The 12414-nt window shown below is 37.0% G+C and overlaps 1 protein-coding gene across 3 annotated transcripts in view; it reads right to left on the minus strand.

Moving 5' to 3' along the window:
• DSCAM (DS cell adhesion molecule) overlaps nucleotides 1-12414 on the minus strand; it is a 381453-nt gene that overhangs the window by 83891 nt on the left and 285148 nt on the right. For all 3 annotated transcript variants that reach the window (XM_042810976.1, XM_042810977.1, XM_042810979.1), the window contains exons 14-16: nucleotides 9807-9974; nucleotides 5865-5935; nucleotides 99-339 (exon numbers count right to left, since the gene is read on the minus strand). In XM_042810976.1, coding sequence (XP_042666910.1) covers nucleotides 99-339; nucleotides 5865-5935; nucleotides 9807-9974 — 480 coding nt within the window. The remainder of the gene's footprint in view (nucleotides 1-98; nucleotides 340-5864; nucleotides 5936-9806; nucleotides 9975-12414) is intronic.

Below are 12414 nucleotides of genomic sequence, written 5' to 3' on the forward strand. Positions count from 1 at the left end.
CTGCCTACAACAATCACTAATTGAGCAGCAAACATACAAGGTAAAAAGAAATAAAGAAATCATAATGTGACTCACAACAGCTGTTTGCCAAGACCTACCATCCTCAAGAGTAGTGGTGATGATTTCCTGAGAAGAAGGTCCTATTCCAGCCCGGTTACAAGCTTGAACTACCATGCCATATTGTGTGAATTTCTTCAGGTTATTCAGGGTATAAACTTCACTGTCCCCTGTGGTATCAATACTGATGATGTTGAACTGGAAATTGCCACCTGCACTGTATTCCCGATAACCTATCTGGTATCCACGAATAATTCCATTTTGCAAGTGCTTCTTTGGAGCCTAAACAGGATATGAAAAAATACACTTTAAATACATATCTCCAAAGTCAAGTTGGTCCCTTAAAAATTTTGGAATTCACAAGAAGTCAACTTTTTTTTTTTCTCCTATTGCAAGCAGGTCTCTTTCTAAGCAAAAATTCAAAAATCCTCCTTGCACACGAAATCAAAGCTTTATACAATTATATATAAATTTGAACAAAGGTTGCTTTAATAGTGCATTCCTGAGCCGAAATTGAGACCATTAAATGGTCATACAAGGAAAAATCTGAGAAAGAAATATTTCTTGAATAAAGTTTAAGTGTGTAATGTTTTGTTCTCCTATCAGATGAATCAAAGTTGACTTGCTAACAGTATATTTGCATTACAGGCATACCATTTCCTACTAATAGTGTTTTTGCCAGAAGCCCCTACCATTCACTCACTAAATCTTTAGTAGCACATTTATTGATCTGTTGAAAGCAGTTAGGTGTAGTTTATTGAGTCAGTACTGGGAAATTTTTATGCTGTGCTTTGAAATATGCTTGTGTTCATTCAGGGTGTATCGTAGAAAGATGACTAGATAATGAGTGCTGAAAGCAATAATGAATTGGAAAGTAGGGATTTGCATAATGAATAGCTAGGAAGACAAGGAGTAAGATATCTGGCTTTCAAAAATATGGTCAGTACAAAAATTGTTAGCCATAATTATAGATGGTAGTTTTCAGTCAAAGTAGAAGATTCCTTGTATCTTAACTAGTGGAAATAATCTGCATTCTGCAGCAAAAATTGTTGTCAGTAAAATAAGGCTTGGCAACTCAGGAAAAAAGACCTTTACTATCAGAAACACCTTTTATGATTTTATTTAATTAGTAGTGGACTAATTTCAGTATGTGATTATGTTCCTGCCTGATATTCCAATGAATATTAGATGTAATTAGTACAAACATTTTAAGGCACAGTTTATAATCCATGGACAAAAAGCTCTTTTAAATCCATCAGCTTTCTTCCAAATTCACACCAGATACCACCAAGCTCATCTGTTCCACTGACCCATATGAAAGGTCATGGTGATGCAGCTTATCAGAGGGAAACTTTAGATAAGTTTCACTGGCATAGGCAGCAATTTCTCTTGTTACTATATCCAACTAAACGTACTGAGAAACTCTCATGACTGCTTCTTTCTGCCACAGGACTTGTCTGCTTCAGCATGTTCCTCATCCACTGGAACAAAGTCTCACTTGAGCTAATAAAGCCAGCACAGAATTTAAATTTTATCCACTACAGACAAATCATCGCTCTGCAAAAATCAGCACCTTCCTCATATTTAAAAGCTATCACTGGATGGATCTGACTGTATTATCTTTCCAGACGTTTTACATTCTTCCTTCCTGCTGCCTTCAGAATTTCCCATGTTATTTTAGTTCTTCTGTTACTGATAAGCTCTCTGCATACACAGCGCTGTCTGCTCAGCCATAGGTGACCAAATTAGCATTCAGCTTGCAAAAAACTGAGTTTCAGGACTTGAATCCCTTCTAAGGAGCACAATAAGGATTAGAATTGCTTTCTCAGAATCTAACAGAATAATTGTTCCACGTTAGAACATTTCTGTTTTGTTGTAAACAAAAAACTTCTTTACAAAGATGTCAGTGCACTGTCAGTCTTGAAAAGAAGAGGCAAAAAGGCTGAGCTAACATAATCTAAACATTCCAAATTGACTAAAGGACAATCAGCTTGGACAAGGTAGTGAACAACTTGAATGTCAGAGGTAAAAGAGCTTTGAGACAATGTTGCAGGTAACTGTCTCTTTTCTGAATGTGCAAAACTCAGGAGATGCCACTTCAATTATTCCAGGACATCACTTCTCTCCATTAATGTTGGATTCCACCATACCTTGGCAAATTCTCAACAGCTTGCAAAGAATTTCTTGTCTCTAGTATTAGCAGTAGCCCATTGTGGTCTCGAGGTCTAAAGCACCTCAGAGCTAAAAGCCATAAATGGAACTCTCATGCATTACCATAGGAGATTTTTGAACAAAAGCCATTGCCATAAACACACTGCACTTTCAAGCAACATATATAAAAATATGCACTGTATCATGAGGAACATTTATACTATGAATGTCACCCACTGCTTATTGCCACTTATAGTACACATTAAGATACCGTGTATTCACACACTATATACTGTAAGGCTTGCATTGTATACCAAGAAAAGTAAATGTGCATCTTTTACACAATAAAATAAAGAACTACACAACACATATGCACATATCATACTGTAAAACAGATGGAACATAATGATAAAATTGAACCATATATTTACTCTGCATTGAAATGTTCTCAGAGCAGGACTAGAGCCAGAATAGCCTTTTCAGTGGGAATTCTGTAATTATATACTTTCTCATTTTGAATTGGAATAAAACAGTGAATTTTGAATTTTTTATGAAACATCTTTATAATTGTTTTAGATCAGAGGCTTTTTCTTTAAATAAAATATAAACTTCTTTTTTCTCTTCGAAACATTATACAGTGCAAAAAAAGCTCAAAGTCACTTCAGAGTATTGAAACATTCTGCTCCACAAAAAAATCAAATGCTCCCTTTAATTACTATCTAAGTAATAAGTAAAAAATACTTCATTTTGGATTTACTCTCTGCACAAATAAATCACGCTTGATATCTACATATTCTTGTTTATATGCCCATTTTTAGTAGAAACATCAGTGAAACAACATTTGTTCACTGAAAATTGTTCATGGGGAAAAATATTGTTAACTTTATCAGTAGTCATAGAATATTATGAAAACATTTCAGATGTTGACTCCATAAAATGCAATATATTTAAAATAAAATACCAATGACTTCTGTTAAGTACGACATTCTGTAAATGTAAACATGTGTATACGAATAAAGAAGAGAATGGATATTTCACACACCTAAACTGAATGGTTTCTTTTACTTAATAAAGTATTACAAGGAAAAATAATGACTATTTTCATACTTTTTCCTAAATGAGAGTTCCTGTTTTATTCTCATTTTCTCTGCAACCTTTTGAACTCCAAAAATACTGAGGGTTAAAAAATTCAGTGATTTACAACATCGTACAAAGACACACAGAAGTGGAATAGAATAGAAAAGTTCAGTTGGAAGGGGATTACAGAGAACATCAAATCCAACTGCCTGACTACTTCAGGGCTACCCAAAAGTTAAAGCACACTATTTGTCCAAATGACTTCTGAAAATTGACAGGCATGGGGCATCAAACACCTCTCTAGGAAACCTGTATCAATATTTGACCACTCTAAGAGTAAATAAATTTTTTCTGATTCCCACTCTGAACTTTCCCTGGTGTGGCTCTGTGCTGTGTGCTTGTGTTCACTGTGTTCACTGGTTATGAGGGAGAAAGGATTAAATAGATGGGATTAAAGAGACCTATGAAAGCTTGCTTAACCGGAATTTTCTAAAAGGTGGACTAAAAGAAACATTAGCAGAAGATTAACAATGGAAGTAAACTGCAGAAATAGAATTTAGGACAGGACAAAATGTAATTGATCTATTATTCTCTTCTTTTGCTGTTACTAACACCATCTGCATTTAGATAAGGTTTGCCAGCTTTAAGCATAAGCACGGTTCACAAAGCCTCACAAACTTCCAAATAAAAATGACCAGGCTATTAATTACTGCATCATGAAGACCTACTAAAAAAGCCAGGATTCAGCAGAACTATAGGACTTCTGATCCATTACTTAACACAGTCCCAAAGAAGTGAGCTGCACAGGACAGAATAGCAAAAATTTGAGGAAAGTGAATGGCTTATTCCTGGCTTCTCGTTTCTTAATTAGGGGACAGCTGTTACAACCTGTCACTCAGGAAATAATTCTTCCAGTAAGGTGGGACTAAGTGAGCACTAATCCTTCAGGAAGGTAGCTCAGTAATTTCACTTTTTTTTTCTAAAGAGCTTCCAGGTCAAGGAAAAGAATTAGAATTTGCCTCCTGTACCACAGAGAAACATAGCACCCATCTGATGAGCTGTCCTATGACCAGATAAAGTAATGATTGTAAATCAAGACAAATAGCTTTCAAGCTGAGCAAGCATAGGCTTGAGAGTACAAAGAATACAATGGACAGAATTTCAGTGCAGACACAACGTTGCCTTTTTCTGTTCATCCTTTCATAATCAGACCTCCAGAGTTTCTGCTGCTTGGAAAACAGCACCCAGTGGGGTTCTGTGGGACGATGATACTATAGGATTCCCCTGGCTAGAGGACTTACACCAAGAGCAGCTCACTGTCAAAGCACCTCTCGTGCTACTTGACCATACACCATTCACTGACAGTCAATGAATGAAAGATCTGCCATCTTGTTCATTTGGCACATGTACAAACATTGTGGTGCTGCCAATGCACAGCCCTGGCTGTGGCGGAACAAGAGGCAGACAGCAGAATTTTGCAAAGTCAGATTTAACACAGACTGGGTTTATGGGAATAAGACCCTCAAGATTCACAAGAGACTATGCGCTCTTTGCATTCTATGTGTGCAATCTCATAGCACTGTCTATAGCAAATGCCAAATGTCTAGCCAGCACCTGAACAGTGCATGGTACTATATTCACATGGGATCAAAGTTCTGGGAGCATGGACTCCCCTTTCCCGATGTGGATATGTGTTGCAGGGGAACAAGCCAGCAACAAGCAGCTCACATCTTAGAGTCATTTCAGTTATGTAAATCCCTCTCTACACTCAGCTCATGAGACTTGTTGGGGCAATGGAGTATATATTCAATATAGAGCTCATTTCTGTGGTTATTTTGTTGTATCAGACACCTGACATTTACAAATCCATCTATTTCCAAACACGATCCTGAGAATTGTTTACACATAAATTAAACTCTAGCTTCTCTTTTCATATGATTCTGCTTTCCAGAAAACACCAAGAGATCAGGGCATTAGATTGTAGCTGAAGTGGTGTGGAAGTAAGAAATTGAACCATTAGATGTGAAAATGTTGCTTGTCCTGTGGCTGTCTGCACATATCTACATCTATAAAGTGTAATGGTAAATTTTCAGAATCACAAAGGACATCTATAAATTGCAGTAGTAAACCAGTGTTGCCTATCTTTTGTCATTTCTTTTGAAAATCTCTTCCAAAGTGAAAATTAAAGAAGCAAGCAAAGTTTTTCAATCTGCCTACCCACACAACCATAAAAGGAGGGGAAAACAATAAAACAAGTTCATGTATAGAAACTTGGGTGTTATAGTTGGCTAGATCTGATGGCACTCATGTTTCCTGAATGCTTTAAAAAGGCAAGAACCCATTAAACATTTATTTTGGTTGTTGAAAATCACTGTACATTCTGCACTACTTCAGTATCCTTTTGCTCTGCTGACAGCATTGAACTTTAAATTGTTGTTTTATTTATACCTTTTTAAAGTAAATTATTATGTATCCCCTCACTCATCAAGTAACCCTGTGCCTAGTGATCAGAAGCCTTTGTTTTGCTAGAAAACACAAAAATAATGTCAGAGATTACATTCTTGGTTGCTTATATTTACCTTCCAGGTGACCCTAATGCTTTGTGAAGATATCGGCTCAAGCTGAACATCCTGGGGTGGACCATCAGGAGCTGGAAGGAAAGAAGAGAGATTCATCAAGATTGCCTTCATAACACACAGAATTCTGCACTTCACGTGCTACGTTACCGTATTAACACAGTAGTATCACAAAGATTTGTACTGTGACAGTATCATACAAAAAAACTGAAGCTGCTGCTTCGATCAAAGAAAACCAGACCTTAGCATCTTAGTCATTTAGGTGCCATCTCCAAACAACTGTAAAATACAACACGTACTAAAATGGAGCAACCTGGAAAAAAATTAAGAGTGAAATACAATGACTTTTCTTGTCTAGTGACATGTTCATGATTCTACTTCCATTTTGTAGGTAAGCAAGACACATTCTTGTGAGTCAGAATGCTGTAGGTGACAGCAAGGCAACAGAACCTATTTAAAAGCAGGTGAGATGGGAACTTGTCAGTCAGCCTTCATTATTTCACAATTTTCAAAGGATCCTGCCACCCCCCCTTCCTCCCCATTCACTATAGATTGAGCACATATAGTCAAATACTACACATTTTATACATGAAAACCTAACAATTTACTGTGCCCCCCTCCTCTTGACCAATGTAGATATTCCAGTCTGGAAAACAGACAAAAAATAACTATTGGATGGAAAAAGCTCCTGCTCAATAAAGAGAAGCTTCATCTACTATTGATAAGCTGCCAAGGGTATGTGTGATGCTTTAAAGAAAAGCCTGAGACCTGCCTGTCAGCTGGACAGCTACAAAGCAGATCAAGAGTTGGTTAGATTTGAATGGAGAGGTGTGAAAAAAATTATTTGCCCAGGAAGACAAATCATTGCAAAAGAAAGAACTGAAGAAAGAAATGAAGTAATCTCAAGCTGTTCCTCTAGAGTTCCTTAGATGAAGTGTGGCCTCAATAAAAGGTATTAAATTAAGTTTAATATAATGACAAGGGATGTAAAGCAATAAAAAGGGTGAGAGGTGGCTTTTAGAGGTGGAGCAGCAGTATATGACAGCTATACTGATAGTAACCAGAACATTTTGCTTTAACTGATGAGAGTAGAGAGACTCAGAATGCAGCTTATAATATATTTAAGTTATTAAATATGCCTTATTCTGAACCTTTTTTGACTGTCCTTTACAGAAGTAATATTCACAGATCGAAAGAACTTTATTCCTATTCCCCTTACAATCATGAACAAGAACTAGAGGAGAAAAAATTCATTGACACAAAACGAGGCCTCTGTGAATTTTTGAATGTTGTCTTTGATTCTGTCCAACACAAATACCATTTCTCTGGGAACGTTATGCTACAGTGAAATCAGAGCAAAGTATTCAATTCTGAAAATGGGTTTTAAAATGCACTCCTAGAAACTTTTCCTTGAAAGACCCTAGAAGTTCATACAGACCTGAGTAGTTAACAGTTCCTAGCACACATGGTGAAATGTTAATGTTAAATAAGAAGTCATTTATTTTACATACTTAGTGCTATACAGAGCTTGTGACAAAGACATAAGCCAGATGCCTCAGCTTCCTCTACTGACTTAAGTATTAAACAACAGTTTAAAAGGTTTTGTTTTCTGACAAGCACATGCATGTATACAGTTGCAGTGTATTTTCCAACACAGGAACTAACTGTAGTTGTATAGAGGAAAAGGTGTGGTCTATAAGCTTTGGAATCATGAGTAGCTGTGGAAAAGTACAAAACTATGTGCTCAGTTATCGTTTTGCTGCAGAGACCTCAGGTTACAGTAATATGTGATAAATAATCTGCACCCTTGCCAACGGCATGGTTTGAGTTGTTCAGTTTTTCTGTTGCCTTTCCTCTCCCTTTATTTTGCTCTCTTCTCATTACCTTCTCTCCCTTATTCCCCGTGCTCATACTGTTTTCCATTTGCTATTATAAAAGCAGAGAACAGAGGTAAACAGTGATCAAAAAATGATAATCCTGTACACTGCACACCACCTGCACACATGCTTTGCCTAGGCCTGACCCTCCCTCCCTCAATTGTTCCCTAGGTAGATCAGTAACTTTTGAATACAGTTCCACACTGCTGGTCTTTCTCTCCTTATGGACAGCTCCTTTAAAGATAGTGACAAAAGGATCAATTATTCTGAAGCTTAGTTACAAAGAACTGAATAAAATGTGATGCAGGGCGGAACCTTAGCTCAAGAGGAAGCTGCTTTTTCATTTCAAGGTCAGCTACTGATCCTCACAATTTAATTGTCAATTGGGAAAAACTCAGCAAGTAAAAAGTATTTTGAGAACGGGTGAACAACAAAGAATGAGAGAGTAGACCCAACATCCAACACTCTGATGTTTACAGACAAAGAAAGATGGGCATTTTGTGGATACAGATCATACAGGATGGAAGAATAGATAATCTGCTTTCTACAGTGATTTCATATTTTCATTGAACAAAGGAAGAGAAAAACCACAATGAAATGCGAATTATGTTGCAAACCATTCACCTTTAATAAAGCTGCATACTGAAAGCTTGTAAACATAGGAATGCTCTTCATTCTTTTTCTTCTATTAGGATAAAAAATGACACTTGATGAAAGAACAGATGCAGCTTGTGCTGCCTCCTGTTTACTGGACTTTGCACTGAAAGCCCAGGTGTCCTATTCTTATTCAAAAAGTCCCTTGGAACGAAGACCATGTTCTCCTCACACAGGGTATATTTTGGGTAGTTTCACCAACAGTGAAAATTGGGGAAATTACTGAGTTGTATTCATACAAACTGGACTGAAAATCTATCACCAAGTGTTTAAAGTCTGGGCCAACAGGAAGCTTCAAAAATAAATAGGGTTTTTCACTACCAGGGAACTGTCACCCACATATCTGCATTATGTTTTTCCTCTCAAAATCCCTAGTGAAAAAAGCATTTTAGACTTTAAATAAAATAGAAGTAAAGCTGAAGTTAGCATGATAAAAACGTTTTCAAATGCAAATGATCAAGTTTTGATCTGGTCCAGACTTTTCAGAGTAACTTTACCCAATTTCAATGGGTTGTGTTGAACCTGCTTAGCCGCTTTCACCAGCACACTTTGTACATCTCATACAATAGCATATATCTGGCAGAAGTATTTACATCCATACAAAATTTGAATTTCTAATTACTACAGTAGAGATCTGTAGCCCTCTTCTTCTCATCCATAAGTCTTATCCACTGTTACCTGTAACATTCAGGACATGTGACATGTGAGCAGGCACAAGGCTCCACTGCCCTTACCATGCTGCCACTTCTCCTAGCCTTGAGAAAAAAACAGTTTTACAAGATGGCAGTTCTAGAGTACAGAAATGAGAGGCTCCAGATATTGAAATGAAAATGAAGGCATGGTTCTCCTGCTACAGAAACCTGTAATGATGTAGAAGAATACACGGAAACGAAGAACAAGGGGAATGGTGCTAACTAGTGAAAGATGACTGACTTGCAGAGTAATCACAAAACTACATGATGGGGGCTTTCAGGGATGTAATAGACAAAGAAAAAAAAAAAATTCATGGGGATTAATGTTTTCAAAAGGAGGTAGCTTAAATTAGTTATCTATACTAAACGTATATTAAATTTATAGTTTAAAGTTTATAGTTACCTGTCTGTACTATCCGGTCACCTAAAAATGCATAGGGGTGGGCCACCACTAGAAGTATAATGTTGACTGAGGTGCCTAACTGTAAATACACTTGCCTTTTCCAGAAGTTGAAAATTTGGAGCATAATGTCTTCTGGCCACTAGATGCCACTAAGAAGCTTTAATTATAAACCCTAATGATGAAGTGAGTTTTATGGGAAAAACTCAGTATTTCTTCTGATGCAGCAAGAGCAGCATAAGCAGCACTTCAAATAAAGAATCCTCTCATCAAAGAACAATAATTTTCAGTATGATTCAAATGCTACAAAGCCAGAGAGTACCTGCTTCATCTGTCGTGATGGTAAGCTCATTGCTGGCCTCACTCTTGCCAATGCGATTCTTGGCATACATGCGGATGTTGTAAGTTGAGGAAGGGTGGAGATCAATGATAGTAGCTTGGTTTAGCTGAGGAGAAACATCTTTGGTTCTCTGAACAGAATCCCAAGAGTCTATTTAATAAGAGATTAAACCAAAACAGACAAATAAAACATAACATTAACGTTATTGACACAATTCTGCAGTTAAGCTATCTCATAGAGCAGGATATTGCCCCTGATGAATTAACCTAGAAAATTCCCAGTGCTACAAACAAAAACCAAGTGATCACATTTCTTCACAGCTCTCCCAAGTCCTTCCAGTGAGGTGCTGTGAAGAATGGGATCTCAGCCCAGGGAGCACCAGCAAATCTGAGAGAATAGCTGCTCTGCTTCCTTTTCATTTGTTTGTTTGTTCATTTATTTTGACAGATGGTCAGAGCAGCACTAGACATGGAGCTCAGCACCCTCCAGAACTGATGCTATTTTCCTTACTTGTTAGAACACAAGAACACTTTAACACAAGGGGGATTAAAAACCTTCATACTTGCATATATCTGTAAAAGAAGGATAGTATTGTTTATATTCATTGCTACCACTCATTTGTTTCTTACACTTTTTTATAAGTTCTCCAGACATATAATAGGGAAAAGGATGGAAATTGGCTAAACACAGTAACCCGTCCATTTCAGCTATGCACATTCTTTCTGCAGGAAGAAAAACAGAACCTTTTTAAAACACCCTCATATCTCTTACGAGTAGACTTTTTTTTTTTTTTTTTTTTTTTTTTCCCCTTTCTGCAGCCAGTATTTTTCCTTTAACCTCTGCCACATCCTAGGGGGGATGTCACTGGGGGCTCTGCAGCAGTGTTTTACAGTATGGGTCACTGTAGGCAAGATCATGGGAAGCTCAGCAGATAAGACTAGTTTTAAAATAGAAAGCTCACTCAGACACAGAATATTTACACATACTGTGTAAATTCTTTAGCAGTAGCTTGCTCACAGAAATTGTCAGAATGACATCTGCAGCTTCACTGGTTACAGGGTTGTTGGTTGGTGTTTTTTGTTTGTTTTTTTTGCTTGTATGTGGCTTAATTTACCCAGAAAACATTCAGGAATCAGACATTTAAATGCTAATCAAATACACTTGAATTTACTTTCACGTGGTAACTGAGATTTCCAAAACTTCCTCTGTAGAATACCTTTGCAAGCTGTAAAGGAGTTACTTGCAGGGAACACTGCTAAAACGTTCTTTGAGTTTATTATCTTAAACTTCACAGAATTTCCTGAATACACTAATAATCAAGTGTTGCCAATGTCCTGCACTATAAGTTGTAAAGCTTGATACTCTCACCTAAAATATGTCACTGACCAAGTGCCACAGTAACCAGTTGCTCACACCTGAAGCTCCTCAAACCAAATGCTTCACAGGAGAGTGGAAGGCTCCCATAATGTACAAAAATTAGAAGATTTCAGACACTATTTGGTTAAGAATTAGCTAGAAGTGAGAGGCTTTCTATAGATATGGCTAATGAACATTATGTCTTTGTAGATCCTAGAAAACAGGAGAGATGATGAGGTGATCTAGAGTGTGGTATGGTGACACCCAGGTGCTATCTTCAGCTACTAAGAGAATCCTAGACCTGGTTAGCATGGCAACCAGGAATTTGCAAGAGGTCATGGCAAAATCTGAGCAGCTTTGAAGCTTGTGAGCTGTAAGGGGAAATCTGTGCTGAACTGCACAGTGGTAGTGACACTGGTTATTTCAGTATCCCTCAGAAATCAGTTATGTCTGAAGTTCTACATGCACAGAAGGAAACTTTGTTTCAGAGCACCATGTCAACAGGAAAGGAATCGTGAAGGAAAAGAAGAAATAAACATTTCCGTTTTGAAGAATTTGTATCATCCTTCATGTGGATAATACACTCTTTTAACATTGTCCATATATTAATTGCTCAGGTTTTCTACTGTTTGTTTGAAACACTGACCTCTGAGTGGTAAACTTCTACAGTATATATAAACTGTTGAAATCAGAGACACAGATTTGGAAATTCTTGTGATTTTTTGTAGATTAAGTAATGGCACAGCATGAAAAAAAAGAGACTAAAACTCAGTCTTTCGTACTGCTAAATGTAGGCTCCTAGTGTTTATTTATGACTAAGACATAGATTCCAGGACTATATTTTGATGCATACATCCTCTTTTTGAAAGGGAAAACAAATCAAGAAAAGCAATCACTCCCAACTGAGTCAGTCTGCTAGCTTATTTTTTCTTTGGCAAAGCCTAAAAATATTTTCTTGCTTTCAGGTACTCCATGAGGTATTAGAATTGACTATTAGTTGTTTACCTTTTTTTTTCAGTTGCTTTAAAATCTACTCAATTAAAAGATTGAAAATGCACAGAAAACAAATTGCAACAGGCTAACAAAAACAAGCAAACCAAGAAGAGATAAAAGTAAGCCTGGAATCCTTAATTTTTATCCGTCTCTAAAATGTCACTTGCAGGCATTTCTCAGTGTTACATAGAATGCACACTGACACAATGATTTATGAAAAACTTATGATTTTATGAAGACC

Source organism: Centrocercus urophasianus, unplaced genomic scaffold (genome assembly GCF_019232065.1).
Source record: "Centrocercus urophasianus isolate 14NV4802_14NV808 unplaced genomic scaffold, USGS_Curo_1.0 seq_12, whole genome shotgun sequence".
NCBI lineage: Eukaryota > Metazoa > Chordata > Aves > Galliformes > Phasianidae > Centrocercus > Centrocercus urophasianus.